Genomic DNA, 15,579 nt, shown 5'->3' with positions numbered 1-15,579 from the left:
TCATTTTTTCTTGGTAATTTTTGCTTCTCTATTTTGGACCAAGAAGTAGACAACACTATCTATAAGATTTATCTTTTTTGTATTACTTTATTATAAAAATAAGACAACATTGTTTTGGAAGCTTTGAAGATAGGGTAAAAAATCACTCTTAATTATGCTCTCCCATCACACCCAATTCTAGTTATTTGTGCTATGTCAAAACAGACCATGGTCTTTGAAGTCATAGATGCCCAGGTTTAAATCCTGGCAGTGTTATTTATCATCTGTATGACTTAACTTCTTCATGCCTGAGTTTCCTCACCTATAAAATGTTGATTATACTATCTACTTCATAGGTTGTAAGAATGAAATAACATATGTTAGGAACCTAGGATATAATAGATGCTCAGTAAATAACAGCTGCTATTGTTACTATTATCAGCATCATCAAGATACCCAGTGAGTGGACTCCCCCATAAAATGCAGTAGTTGGTTAGGCATCCACCTCACGGAGTGTGTCATTGACCTTGCTTATGATTTGTTCATCATTAAGTTGTACTAATTGCTTTTGTTTAAAGTCAGTGTTGGGACCATTCATTGTACCAAAAAGATTAAACATTAGGCCAAGAGAAACTAGCTTAAAAACAGAACTTTATAAGTTCAGTTATCTTTAGCTTTGTATAGACTTATCTTTCCATGAATGGGAAAGTTCCCTGGAATATGCCTGGTCCCACAAATTTCTTATTCAAGAGGTTATTATCCGGGCCAGCACAGTGGCACAGCGGTTAAGTTCACACATTCTACTTCAGTGGCCGGGGGTTCACCGGTTCGGATCCCAGATGTGGACCTATGCCCCACCTGTCAAGCCATGCTGTGGTAGGCGTCCCACATGTAAAATAGAGGAAGATGGGCACAGATGTTAGCTCAGGGCCAGCCTTTTTTTTTTTTTTAAGATTTTATTTTTTCCTTTTTCTCCCCAAAGCCCCCCAGTACATAGTTGTGTATTCTTCATTGTGGGTCCTTCTAGTTGTGGCATGTGGGATGCTGCCTCAGCGTGGTTTGATGTCCACGCCCAGGATTTGAACCAATGAAACATTGGGCCGCCTGCAGTGGAGTGCGTGAACTTAACCACTCGGCCACAGGGCCAGCCCCACCAGGGCCAGTCTTCCTCAGCAAAAAAAGGAGGCTTGGCGGCAGATGTTAGCTCAAGGCTAATCTTCCTCAAAAAAAAAAGAAAAAAGGGTTATTATCCATATTCACTTTCGGCCTTTGCTACACGCAGATATGTTTCTATATACTTGTAATCATAGTTTATGTACCATTTGTATCCTGCTTTTTGCTTTTCATTTAATTTTATAGTTTAGGTATATTTCCATATTATTAGATGAGTTTGTAACTATATTTCTGACATCAAACGTTTTTCTAATATAAAAGTAATACAAGCATGTTGTAGAAAATATGGAAAATATAGATAAATGGAAAGAAAAAGTACCCATAATTTTACCATTCAGAGATAACCACTGTTAACATTTTGGAGTACTGTTTCTCCTAAAATCTTCTGTTATGTGTATGTGTGTATATCTGTGTGTATATTTGTTTTATGTATATCTAGATTAAATCCATGTATATGTGCATATAAACTTAGAATACTTTAACCTTATTATTTTTATAAAAACTATGTATACTCATTATGAATAATTCTAGTTTAAATAATTTGAAAGGTACAAAGAGGAAAGTAAAATATCACCCAAATCCTACCACCAAGAAACATGTAATATGTTGGTGATGTCTCAAAATACCAGTGTACACATATAGATTGCACGTATCTTTTTTAACAATGACGTGATCATATTGCGTGTGTAATTTTCTTTCATACTCTTTTCATTTAATATAACATTTATATTTCCCATGTTATTAAAAACTTTTTCATAAACATTTTTAATGACAATGTAATATCCCATCATACCACACTTAACCCCATTCCTCTAATGTTGAATATTTAAGTTTTTCCCCCTCTGCTTTTTTGGTATTTATAAGTAACAATACAGTGGACATCCCTGTAGAATACTTGTAGTATTTCAAGCTGTTTCCTGAGAGAAGACTCCCATAGCTCTCATTTTCATTTTATGTCCATTAAGCAGTTTCTCTAACTTTACTTAACCATTCACCTCTGATGCTTCTCTTCAGTATCTTTTAAACAGTGACCTTTATGTCTTAACGACCATTATTGCCTCTTTTCTCATGTCAAAAATCTACAGTCATTGTAGAAAAGTTGGAAAATACCAAAAAGCACCCTTTTACTCTATGCTTTTGGTCTTTTTTCCATTATCACCAGTGTGCTTTTTGTTGTTGTTTTGCAAAATTGAAGACATAAGAAATATATTGCTGTACAACCTGCTTTTTTATACACTCAACACCACATACTGAATATTTTCTCATATTATTAAATATTCTACAACATGTACATTACTTTTCAAGTGCCTTGCTGAAGCAATGACCAGGAAAAATCAATGGCCAAGGAAATTGAGATTCCCTATACTGGAAAATTACTGTGGGAAAAGCCAGCAAGTTTCCTCTGACTTGCCAAAAATCCTCAAAACTTCCCCCATTTAAGTGGTGCAGAGATGAAAGAGCATCTGAGCCGTGTGTCTGTGAGTGCTGCTGAGCCCCACCGCTCCTCTACCTGTGGGGGGGTTCTAAGCCACATTCTTAAAGTAGTGGTTACTAGCTTGGCACCATTTCAGCCAGACTCGTTGATTAGTGAGTCGTGGCACCCACCTTATAAGGCAGCAGCACATCCTGCAGTCAGCATCAGGACATTTGCTGACCCACAGGAGGCTTGCACATATGCCCAAACCCGGCTCTGATGCCCTGAATTCATTGACCAGAGCCAGGAATGTTTTCTGAAGATGAAAGCATAAGCTGTAGCCTTCAACTTTCCCTGCCACCCTCTGGCAGCCTGGCATAGCAAAGAGGGCATGGTCTTTAGGGTCACACAGACCTGACTCACCCACTAGCTGGGCCATCTGAGCCTCAATTTTTCTCTCTAATGTGGCAAAACGATACCTAGTTCATGGGGTAGTTCTGAGGACCAAAGGAGAAAATATATATACAAAGTACATAATGAATGTCAGTGTCATCCTCTTGTCTCCCCAGCTCAGCCTAGAAGGCAGTGTAGCCTAAAAGGCCTCCCTAGGGGTCAGCCTGGTGACACAGCGGTTAAGTGCGCATGTTCTACTTGACGACCTGGGGTTCACCGGTTCGGATCCCAAGTGTGGACATGGCCATGCTGTGGTAGGCGTCCCACATATAAAGTAGAGGAAAATGGGCACGGATGTTAGCTCAGGGCCAGTCTTCCTCAGCAAAAAAAGAGGAGGATTGGCAGCAGTTAGCTCAGGGCTAATCTTCCCCCAAAAAATAATAATAATAAAATAATAATAAAAAAATAAATAAAATGCCTCCCTAGTACAGTTGCCTTTTCTAAATGACCCTCAGGCCCTTAATTTCTGCATCTGTGCATTGGCTCCCAGCTCTGTAACTTGGGTACTTCGAGGATGGGACAAAACACCCAAACTTCTTGTTCCACTGCTGTGAAGTTCTGGGGAATTCTGAGGGATAAAAAGGTTGCAAGCATGTATATCTATAGACTGTTGTAATTTGGCAACTTGATAATAGAAGTACAGAGCCTCCTCGGAATGTGAGAAAATTGGGATTCCTATGCCTAAAGTAGTTAAAGCTGCTGACAAAGTAGCTGATCTTTGGGCTCCCCCAGATCTTCCCAGTTTTCCTAATTAGGGAAGGCTTTCATTCTGATTCACACAGGTAGTGCTACATGTGCAAGTGTGATTAACTAGTGACCCAGCCTTTCTTTGCATTCAGCATGCACGCAAGCCTGGCACCATCCGGGTTTTTCATTGTTTCTGTTTGAACTCTCTCACCGCAGCTCTGTCGAAACGCCTTACAAACCCTTTCCTTGTGGCCTCCACCTTAGCCCTGCACCAGAATAGAGAGATGATAGACCCAGACAAGTTCTGCAGCCTCTGCCACGCGACTTTCAACGACCCTGTCATGGCTCAGCAACATTATGTGGGCAAGAAACACAGGAAACAGGAGACCAAGCTCAAACTCATGGCACACTATGGGCGGCTGGCAGACCCTGCTGTCACTGACTCATCAGGTAAGGAGGCCCAGCTCATACCAGAACTGGATTGGGGCTTGACCACTGGGGCTCCCTAGACCACCAAGGCTATGCTTTTCCTTCTTAGGTCTTCTCAAGCAGGCATTGCAAACTCAATTGCCTGCAGAAGCCAGACAGGAGATTTAAATAAGTGAAAGAGCCAGGAGGGAATATGGTCAGCTGAAGAGTGCATGCCCCTCCTAGCCAGCTCTAGCCAGTTGTTACCGTCTTTCAGTTTTTCAAAAGAATCTAGAAGCCAGATTTGAGTGAGAATTCTTATGATTTTTAAATGTGCCACTAAATTTAAAAAATTTTAAACCCTGCGTGAGTCAAACCAGTCTCTAATCCAGATTTGGGCCAAGGGCCACCAGTTCGTAACCCCTAATTTAAACTGCCTGTCGTCCACATTTCTTGTGTGAAGGCCTCAGCAGCTTGTCAGATTTTAGAGTGTTCTCAGCGCCCCTCCTCTCCCAGCATCTGAGGCCTGCCTGGATTCCTGGGGTATGGGGAAGGAGACCACTCTGACTCAAGAGTGTTAGCTCCCTCCCTGACCTCAAGATGCCAGTCAGCATCACACGAGTGAGCATTCGTAAAAAGTGAGGAGCCCTTCCCATCACAGTAACTACTCAGGGCCTAAAGATGGCGAAGGGGGAAGATTAGTATTTTCTCTTTCATTCAGACTGTAAATATTTATTGAGCACCTACTGTGTTCCCTCATTGGGGTAGGTAGTGACCAAGACTGACAGTTCCTCTGTGGAGCCTACAGGAGCATTGGTGTTGGTCCTCAGGGTTTCCTCACCAGGCCTTGGAGATGCAGCACCAGACAGTCAACACTTGAGGCCCTCATGGCATCCAGGTGTGAACAGCATGGCCTCAGGGAAGCTGCTGTGCAGAGTCATCTGTAGTCTGCCCACAATCCCAGAAAGATGAACAGCCAGGTGCCATAGATGTTCCAGACCACCTAGGGGCAAGGAGGGGAGCATGCCTCTCACCAGTCCCCCACATCCCAAAGCAGCCATACAACACAGGCCATGTTTGGGCAATACCGACGCAAATGGGAAGGATGCCAAGCAGTGGCTGTGAAGCACGAGGGCATCCCTTTAGCAGGTTTGCTCCTCCAATGCCATTGAAGGACCCTGCTTTACAAACCTTCAAAGTCAGAAAGAGGTGGCTGATAATTACGTACTGTTCCACATACCCGGCAGTGCCTTCTCCTTTAACAGGATCAGTCCCATATGCTGAGGAATCTGGAAACTTCGGAACCAAGCTCCTCAGAACCCCGCTTCACAAGATGCTTCTATTTTGGCCTGCGACTGATAGGAACAGCATAGCATCCAGCTGGCACGACCCAAGGTTCTCTTGCAGTTGATGCTTCTTTGCTCCAGCTCCTGCCTCTCCTTTACCAGGCCCTGCCCTGGTCTTTCCCTCATTATCTCTTGTCCACTGGCAGAACTCAGGCACTGCAGTGTTTTAGGCTGCTTATCTTAACTTGTGTCCATTCTCTTCTTTTACCTCAAGCCAAAGCCACCTTCCTGTATCCACCCTCCTCCATTTGTCTAAGACTAAATTACCATAATCCTTTTTTCTTGCTTAAGGCGTCTGACTGCTTTGCAGATCAGCCAAAATCTTTCATGAAAACCTAGCCAGGGGGCAGGGGTAGCACATCCCCCTTTGATATTAATATATACATTATAATTTAATCCCCACAGTATTCCCATAAATAGGGATGATTTTCCCATTTCACAAATAAAGAAGTTGAGAGAGTGACTTGCTCCAGGTCATACAGCTGATAGGACTTCTAAGTTAAGTAACATCAGTATGGGTCTCTAGATCTGTCTGGCTCCAAAACTTAAACTCTGTCCTCTTGCCTCCGGCTCTGAGAGTACTTGGCCAGAGGCGTTCCAAGTACAGGATGTCAGCAGAGGCACTGAGCCTACCCTGACCCCCTGCTGACTCACAGAAGTGGGATGTTGATATGCAGGCAGTGACTTCAACTGACAGGGATTCTGCCTTAGCAAAGGGTTTAGATTTGTTAGCAGCTTGACTTTTTCCTGCTCACTTGAGTCAAAGCTTGTTCTTTTGTTAGTTTGTTCAGTCAGTCAGTCAGTCATCCTACACTTACTGATGGCTGCTGTAGTCCAGGCCTTAGGCCAGATGCTCTCACATGCAATTACCTGATTTAATCCTCAGAACAACTCTGTTGTGCAAGGTTGATTATCCCCATTTTACAAATGAGGACGTTAAGATCAGAAAGATGAAGTGATTTGTACTGGGTCCCATACTAGGCAGCCAGCACTGAAACCCAGGTCAATTTCTGTGTTGGGTCAGAGAATAGTTTCCATGGGACTCCTGGCAAGTATCTCGTGACAAGTATGAGTCAAATGTGAGGTGACCCAGAGTGTCCGGATCTCTCCCTCCAGGGGTAAACGCAGCATCTACTAAGCGGATCAAACAAGACATGGAGTTTGCTTTATACTCCAGGTTCACGTTTCTCTCATCTCCCCAAGAATGCCAAAACTAAAACCTGCATGTCATTCAGGCAGCCAAGGCCTTCCAGCTGCCAAGCACTCAGCCTCTCCTCTGGGTTACTGGGATCTTCCTCTGCTTTACCCCATCTCTTTCTCTCCCTACTTAGGGCCTTGCCACCTACAAAGAACAGGTCTGCTTTCTCTGCCCCATGCTGATCTATCAGTTTCTTCAACCCCTGTACATAAGACAGGTTTTCACGTCTTATTAAATTCATATACAGTCAAGAAGTACTTGTTGAGCTCTTTCCTAATACCATTGGATATATGGTAGTAAATAAGACAGGTATTGTCCATGTTCTCATGGAGCTTCAAGTCTAGCAGAGGAGACAGGCATTGAGCAAAGAACTATAAGTTACAAGCTTTAGAAAAGCAAACAAAGGGGATACTATGGCGATAACCTAAAATAGGGGAGCAAGGATCAAGGAAGGCCTCCCAGACAGCAAGGGGATAGTATGGGGCAAAAGGATGCTGGGAAGAGGAGCAAGCGCCTCGTCATGGCACTGTGGGTCATGTTAAGGGTTTAGGTGTTTATCCTAAAATCATTGGGAAGCCATTGACAGTTTAAACATTCTTATATCATTCTGGTCACAAAGTAGAGAATGGGTTGGAATAGGGAGTAGGGGGCGGCCTAGGAGCGTAGTGATTAAGTTCATGCACTCTGCTTCGGTAGCCCAGGGTTCACAGGTTCACATCCCAGGCACAGACCTACACACCGCTTATTGAGCCATGCTGTGGTGACATCCCACATATAAAATAGAGGAAGATGGGCATGGATGTTAGGTCAGGGCCAATCTTCCTCAGCAAAAAGAGGGGGATTGGCGGTAGATGTTAGCTCAGGGCTAATCTTCCTCACAAAAAAAAAAAAAAGGAAAAGAATAGGGAGGAAAAGTAGTGAAGAGAGACCAGCAATGAGGCTATTATAGTAATTCACACTGAAGAAGATAGAAGCTTGGACTAAGGTAACAGCAGAGGAAGTAGACAGAAGTAGATGGATTCAAGAAGTTTGTATGAAGTAGAATCAAGACTTCGCCATCAAGCGTGGGAGAGGAAAGAAAAGGAACAGTCAAGGATGGTGCCCAGATTTAGGGGGATAACCAGGTTCCATCAGCTTGAGTTTAAGATGTCCATGAGATATCTAAGTAGAGATATTACAGAGGCAGTTGGATATAAAGGTCTAGACCTCAAAGGAGAGGTCTGGGTTAGAGATATTGCCATTTTGATACGTCAGAAACTGTTAAATATTGGTAGTTTCATATGTTTTAACCTAATAGGTGGTAATCAAAGTCAGGGGAATAAATGAGATCCCTTAGAGAGTTTAGAGAGAGAAGAGCCTGAGGGTCTAAGACTGAGCCCTCTGGAAATTCTTTCACGTGCTACAACATGGATAAACCTTCAAGACATTATACTAAGTGAACCAAGCCAGGGACAAAAGACAAATCCTGGATGATTTCACCTGTATGAGATATCTAGAGCAATCAAACCTACAGAAACGGAATGTGGAATGGTGGTTGCCAGGAGTTAGGAGGAGGAGGAAATGGGGAGTTGTTCAGTGGGTGTAGATTTTCAGTTTTGCAACATGAAAAAGTTCTGGAGATTGGTTACACAACAATGTGAATATACTTAACATGATGAAAACGCAAATTTCTCTAGCCCAAACTTCTCCTTTGACATTACTGAGTTGTACACTTAAAATAGTTTAGATGGTAAATTTTCTGTTATAAGTATTTTACCACAATTAAAAATAAAACAATAAAGTGAAAAAAGAAAAACATTGAGCTCTCTGGAATGCCAGTGTTAAATAGTGGAGGTCAAACAGGAGACAGCAAAAGAGACTGAGAAGGAGCCAGCAGAGGAGAAAAAGCAAGGGTGCAGCATGCTGAACGCCACGGGCGTTGAAGAAGGAGGAGTCACCAGTTCCATCAGGTGCTGTGAGAGGTCAGGTATGATGAGCCTCATAAACATCCACTTGGTTCATTAGATTTAGATACAGCAAAGTCAACACTGGCCTCAGAAAGAGCGTGTGGCGCATGTCTGTGTGTGTGCAGTGAGATCGCAAAGTGCGTAGTAAGGTTGCAAAGTAATTGAGAGGCAAGAAAATGGAGAAGCAAGTTTAGACAGGTCTTTTAAGGCAGTAAAAGGGAGGAGATACAGGTGCTTTTCCAAATAAGTCCAATGTTTAAAAATCAGCTCTAGTGGCTTATACTTCATAAAATCATGCAGGTAAACCAGAATATCAAACGTAAAGTGGAAAGCAGATGAAAATTCATGAGTGTGGGTACAGGACAAATCTGTTTTTTTGAAGCACCAGTGAATTCTGCAGTCACCCCAGATGAGGATTTAAATCTAGCTTACAGATCAGTAAACAGTGTGCTGAGATCTTGTATCTCATAGGGGACATAGGAGAGTCCAGAGACCTGTGGTACAGAGGGAAGAATGGGGGCTTCACAAACCAGAGGGCAAACTCCAGCTCTGACCTCAAGTCAACCACTTAACCTCTCTGGGCCTGTTTCCTGCTCTGAAAAATGGAGATCACCACCTATCTTGCCGGTGGTTGTAAGAATGCAGGGACATAAATATCCAAAATCCTGGCATGCTGCCTGGTGCTTAATAAGAGTGGGCTGTTGTAATCTGGGCATCAGTAACTCTTAACCATTGGTGGTTGTCACCCCCTCACCAGCCCTAGGTCCCACTCCTGACCTTGGTGGAAAGATAGTTCTGCTAGTCTAATCCATTATGCATCTTTTCCCTGTTAGTGTTGAACCATGAATTCTGATCTTAAATGTCTAAAAAGTACCTAAATTCTGATTGCAGTAATTTTCCCCTTAGATGCTTTAAAGGGATATGTCTTCCAGAAAATATCTGAAGGTACAAGGGAAACAAAGGTAGCTGGGAACATTGGCTAGCTTATTGGAGTAGAGGAGATTGTTGGCGTTCTCCATAGCTGCAGCTGCCATGGATGACTGGTTAACAGATACTGTCCACCTCTTTGCCCAGCATGACTCATGGAGCCCATAAGAGTGAAATAATAGTAGTGATAAAAGCTCACATTTGTTGAATACTTAACTATGTGCCAAATGCTTTTATTTGAATCATTACAATAACTTTATGAGGTTGATACTAATACTGACCTCATGTTATAGGTAAATAACCTGAGTCTCAGAGAATCCCCCCTTTTACAAATGAGGAAACCAAATCTCAAGAGAGGTTAAGTAACTGGCCTGTGGTCCTACAGGTAAGAAAGCATAGAGCTTGGATTTGAGCCTAGGTGATCCCACTCCAGAGCTCTGAGACTTTAGGATGGCAGATGATTCAAAAGGTGTCAGAGCCAGAAGGGCTCTTGAAGTCCTGTATACAGCTGCCTTTCCTGTACAGCCGGCACCCTGCATGCTAGGATAAGTATGGCCTTTGTAGTCAGCCACGTCTGAGTTTGCACTTACTAACTCTGGGTTCTTGGACATGTGACTGTGCCTTAGTTTCCTCATCTATAGAATAGTGGTAATGATTCTCACAGGATCATGAGGGCCAAACAAAATTTTATGAAGTGCATGGGCTATATCAGGCACTTAGTAACTAATAGCTGCTTTTTATTATAAGTATTATGGTTATAAGTTGTGGTATAAGTGGTTTATAGTTTAGAAAAGGTGAGAATCAGAAAGGGGAAGGGATTTAGCCAAGGTCACATGAAGGCAGAGCCAGGAATCCATCCCCGTATCTTCACTCCTGCTTTCTGCTAGACCTTGTGGATAAAGGCCACTTTGCCATTAGAGCAGTCCTGGTGAGTAGCGAGACAGGGTGTCTGTGAGCCCCAAGGTAGAAAGACAGATTGATTTTCGTAACACGTGTTCTTATTAATTACTGTTATTGCAAGACCGAGGAGAGTGGCACCTTCTCAGAGATCTCTCATTAGGGGCATCCTTAATGAGGGCACTTAGCACAGTCAAGATGGAAAAGACAGGGGCCAGCCCCGTGGCCGAGTGGTTAAGTTCGCGCGCTCCATTTCCGCGGCCCAGGGTTTTGCTGGTTTGGATCCTGGGCGCGGACATGGCACTGCTTGTCAGGCCACACTGAGGCAGCATCCCACATGCCACAACTAGAAGGACCCACAACTAAAATATACAACTATGTACTGGGGGATTGGGGGAGAAAAGGCAGAAAAAAAAAACATTGGCAACAGTTGTTAGCTCAGGTGCCAATCTTTAAAAAAAAGATGGAGAAGACAGGCCAAATGTCACCTCTTTGTTCTGTCAATCTTTTATTTACTCAGGTAACTACTCTGCACCAGGCTCAATGCTGGAACTGGGGGCATGGAGGGGAATGAGAAGGTTCCCACCCCCAAGGAGCACATAGGCACAACAGCATGTGTCCCCTGAGCGTTGAGGCCTTTGGGATTCTCATCAGGGCCAACCACCTCACCTCACCCCCCTCAAGGCATCCTCAGAAGGGCATTTGCACACACTGTCAAAGGTCCCTTCTTAGTGGATAACAAAGCATCTCGACTTTTATGTGTGTTTCAGCCGGGAAGGGCTACCCCTGCAAGACATGTAAGATAGTGCTGAACTCCATAGAACAGTACCAAGCTCATGTCAGCGGCTTCAAACACAAGAACCAGTGAGTAATCGTCCTTTGAAATTCAAGGGTCTGCTGCAGGAGCTCAGGGCTTCTGAATCAGAACAAAGCCAGGTGCTCCTTGGCTAAAATGGAACCCTGGCAGCCTTTTCTCAGTCAACAAAAAGATCAGTCAGTTAACAGAAGGAAGCGGCTCCTCTGTAAGTTTTTCACCCATCAGCTTCTCCCCAGCCATCGGACCTGCTGAGCTGAAGGTTTTAGTAGAGAAGCGTGGACGATTTCCTTGGTGATCTCCTAAGAGTACTTGGATTTCCTGGCCTTAGGAGTCTGACTGGGGAAGCATTTTTTTTCCGCTGACTTGAAGACCCTATTTCTTCATTCCTGTCAATTTTATGGCAAGAGCTCCCTCTACAGGCCAATACCAAATATGACCAGGTTCTTTCATTCATTCATCAAATACTGGATACCCTCTGAGTGGTGGCCAAGGCAGACCCAGTCCCTGCTCTCATGACTTTACATTCTGATGGGAGGAGGCAAACAATAAGCAAGTAAAAAAACTAATTACAAATTATGATAAGTGCTTTGAAGGGAATTGGTAAACAGAGAGTCTTCAGTTCGTGATAATCTTGAAAATGACTAGCATTTTTTGAGCCCTTGTTCTTTTGCCGGCCATATGCCAAGCACATTCTCTCAGGTAATCCTCACAACAACCCTGGGAAGAAGGGATGATTATTCTGATTTTACAGATATAAGCAACCACCATTCAGAGTGATCCTATGGGGCAGATCCATAATTCAGACTTAGGCTCACAGCATGCTCCTCTGGGGTACCGTGCTGACAAGGAGGTTGTGGCACCATGTGACATGAAGAGGCTAGGGCCCCAGCGGGGGAGGGCTCACGTGGTTCCCTCCTTTCCTCGCAGAAGGGAACTGTGTAGTATGGACAGTGTGCCACAGCATAACCTGAGATGGGAATTATCCTGTTTTACAGATGAGGAAACTGAGTTTCAGGCAGGAAAGTCAGCTGAAATGATTGCTTTGACTTTAGTAGTTGGTTCTGCATTGCTCACAGAACCGAGGGAATTAAAGGTGGTGGAAACACAGAGTGTTGGAGTCAAAAATGTCCTTGGTCCTGTCTGCTCTGCCTAACGCCGCCTCCCCCACACTGCAGCGCACCTTCCTCTTTATTTGTAGCTGTGTCTTTAGTTGGGAGGACTCTTGCGGCTTCCCTTAGATGTGGACTTGAGGCAAGCCCCAGCAGCGCAGCCTGGGCCTCACACCTATTTCAATATGCCTCCCTTGCAGCTTGCCTGGTGGCAGTTTCAGCAGACAACTGGAGCTGGCCAGAGCCCTGCCCTGGGGCTACCCACACTTGAAAATGCTGGAGTTGTCTACTGTTTTCTTCCTACACTTTCCAGCTATGGGACCTTAGATGAGTCAGTAAACCTCTGGGCTCCAATTCCTTTTCTGTAAGGTTATAGCTACAATTTGTTGAACACCTAATTCAATCTCATTTAATTCGCAGCAGCAGCTCTGAATTCAGACCCCTGTTTACAACCCAAGGGAAGCTAATGTCAGGTAGGTTAATGACTTCCCCAAGACCATATAGTTACTTGAAGTTACACCCAGGATTCAAACCTCTTTGGCTCCAAATGTTGCTCTGCCACTTCCAAAGGGAGCTCATCATCCTCACCTTATGGAACATTGTGAGGGTTAGAGATAATATATGTGAAGTGCTAGGACCAATAAGGGGAGCTGTTAGAGACAAGCTTTCATTCATTCAACAAATATTTATTAAGCACCTATTATGTGCCAAGCCCTGTTTTGGGCACTGGGGCTACAGTAGGAACCAGTACCAATGCTCTTCCCTGATCCTTTAGATCCCCCTCTGGTGCTAGAATCAGATCCTAAACAAATCCATAAACAAAGCAACATCAGGTGGTGCTGGGTGCCCAGAGAGTGGGATAGAGAGGAACAGGAGAGCCACTTTAGACTTGATGAGAGGGGAGAATGGTTGTTCTGTATGCTCCAGGGCACATAGGGCCCTAGGGGCAGAATAAATGGTTTGGTATAGTGGAAAGACATGAGCTGCCGTCCTGAATCTGCCACACTTAAAAAATGGTTACTGTTCGGGGCTGGCCCGGTGGCCGAGTGGTTAAGTTTGTGCGTTCTACTTCAGTGGCCCAGGGTTTCGCCAGTTCAAATCCTGGGTACAGACATGGCACAGCTCATCAGGCCACGTTGAGCCAGCGTCCCACATGCCACAACTAGAAGGACACACAACTAAAAATACACAACTATGTACCAGGGAGCTTTGGGGAGAAAAAGGAAAAATAAAATCTTTAAAAAAAAAAAAACGTTTACTGTGGGCAGGTTACTTAGACTTTCTGAACTTAAGTTTCCTCATATGTAAAATGGGGGTGCTATTCCCTGTCTTGTGCAGTTGCCGTGAGGATGAAATAGGATGCTAGAAGCAAAGCACTCGATGTTGTGCCTAGCAGACAGTGGCCCTAGGCAAAGGAGAGCTGCCCTGCTTATGACTCTAAGGCCCTGGGAGAGCTGTACTAGCATTGGGATAAGCTACCTGGAGCACCATCACACCCACCGCAAACTGACCCTGTGCCTTTGTTCCTTCTCAAATTACAGGTCACCAAAAACAGTGGCATCACCCCTGAGCCAGATTCCAGTGCAAAGGCAACCTATTCAGAAAGACTCAGCCACCTTGGAAGACTAGAGGTGTTTGTGTCTAGCACCCCAGGTTGAACCAGCCATGAGCCACCTTCCTGTGACTGTGGTCAGCCCTTGGCTCCCTCTCCCTCCTTTCTTACATCCGGAGAATATATAGGCCTGAGGCAGGAGTGGGCCACAGACAGCCTCTGATTGGTCCAGGCAAATCCACCCCTGCTCCTTCGCTTAGAACAGGCCCTGTATTCAGGACAAGGGAAGCACAGATCTTGAGGTCTCAAGTGGTAGTATGAAGGATGGCCTTTCCCCTTCCCCAGCCCCTGTGGGCCATATGTCATGAGGCCCCAGGCCTGTCTTTCCTCTGCAGGTCAGTTTTGAACCAGTCCCTGCAGCTAAAGAGCTGAGCTCTCCCTAGGCTCTAGGCATGTCCATTGAAACCTGGAGCTTTCATACCAGACCTTGGCATAGGCAAGAAAGGGCAGATGGAAGTGGCTGCCGCATGGAAACTAATGTGGCACCCCGCTTCTCCCAGAAAGTACAGGCTTTTCTGAGCCTGGAACCAGATGCTGGCCAGTTGTACAGATTTGTGTCCACTGTGAGATCTCCTCCTGCAGCAATGACACAGTCCTGGCAGAGCATTGCTGCTCCTCCTGCCCCTTCTCCACAGTTCCTGAATGGTGCTAAGGATCTGCAGCAGCTGGGAATAAGATAGAACTGTCGGAGGCCTCAGTACCCAGTGGGATCCTGCTCCAATGGGGTTCTCTCCCCTTCTCCATCAGAGGTGCTCTGACCCAGGGTCATGTGGGAAAATCCCCACATACAGGTTTCCTTGATGGTTCTGGGCCGCTAAAGGCAAACTGCCTCATGCCAGCCACCTCAGAGGCTGGTTGCTGCCCTCGGCCCGCTAGCCCTCCCCCTCGTGCAGCAGACCGCCTGCCTAGGTTGCTGTGGTGCTAGTCCTCCCCCGTCATCCACCGGGAAGCTCCTGAGTGCCGGGGAGCGGGATGGGCCCCGGGAAAGAAAGGAGAGCTGATGCCATGAGGAAGCATATTCCCCAGGCCCCAAACCTAGATTTCTCCAGCTCTGCTGTGTTCTATGGCCTAGGACTTCACTGGGAGTGGATTTTTCCTTGTAACTTTCAAACAGGAATTCTAGGGAGTGGCACCATCAGAGGTCCCTCCTCACTGGGTCAGAGAGTCCCTAGCTGCTCTCGTGGCCTCCCTCCCCCTCCCTTCACCTGTGAAATGCCTTTACGTACCGTGTGTGGGTGGGTGTGCGTTGCTTATGCTCTGTCTCTTGGTTACTGAAGCATCTAAATAAAGAATTTCTCCCATGAGCCAGACTGCAACTTAACAGACCTGGGATTTGGGGCCATATTACCATTGGATCTAGTATGTGTGTATTGACCCCTCACCCCGTTCAGACTCCCAGGGCCCTAAATACTGATCTTAGGACTTAGGATGGAGACAGACATCCAAATTTCTTGGCAACCCTGTGTTGACGTTTTTCCAGGTGTGCTAAACTCAATACCACGTTATCCGCTCATCTACCTCCCCCTGTCACAGAGGGCCTCATGGAGATCTTTAGAAGGTTTAAGCTGGGAATCTACCTTGTTTGAGCGGCTCATTCTGGCTGCTATGTGGAG

The 15,579-nt window shown here is 45.1% G+C and overlaps 1 protein-coding gene across 21 annotated transcripts in view; it reads left to right on the top strand.

Moving 5' to 3' along the window:
• ZNF346 (zinc finger protein 346) overlaps positions 1-15,270 on the top strand; it is a 29,141-nt gene extending 13,871 nt beyond the window's left edge. For 4 of the 21 annotated variants that reach the window (XM_070233869.1, XM_070233856.1, XM_023617157.2 and 1 more), the window contains 3 exons: positions 3,923-4,156; positions 11,199-11,292; positions 13,896-15,270. In XM_070233869.1, coding sequence (XP_070089970.1) covers positions 3,923-4,156; positions 11,199-11,292; positions 13,896-13,983 — 416 coding nt within the window. In that variant the 3' untranslated portion in view covers positions 13,984-15,270. Of the gene's footprint in view, positions 1-3,922; positions 4,157-5,379; positions 5,510-11,198; positions 11,293-12,774; positions 12,828-13,895 lie in introns of all 21 variants that reach the window. The other 17 variants (XM_070233865.1, XM_023617153.2, XM_023617149.2 and 14 more) reach the window with 10 other exon arrangements.
• Positions 15,271-15,579: the final 309 nt, after the last annotated feature.

This window comes from Equus caballus, chromosome 14 (genome assembly GCF_041296265.1).
Source record: "Equus caballus isolate H_3958 breed thoroughbred chromosome 14, TB-T2T, whole genome shotgun sequence".
Taxonomy (NCBI): Eukaryota; Metazoa; Chordata; class Mammalia; order Perissodactyla; family Equidae; genus Equus; species Equus caballus.
The sequence above is the reverse complement of the archived record's forward strand: the minus strand, read 5'-3'. Positions and strand labels throughout refer to the sequence as shown.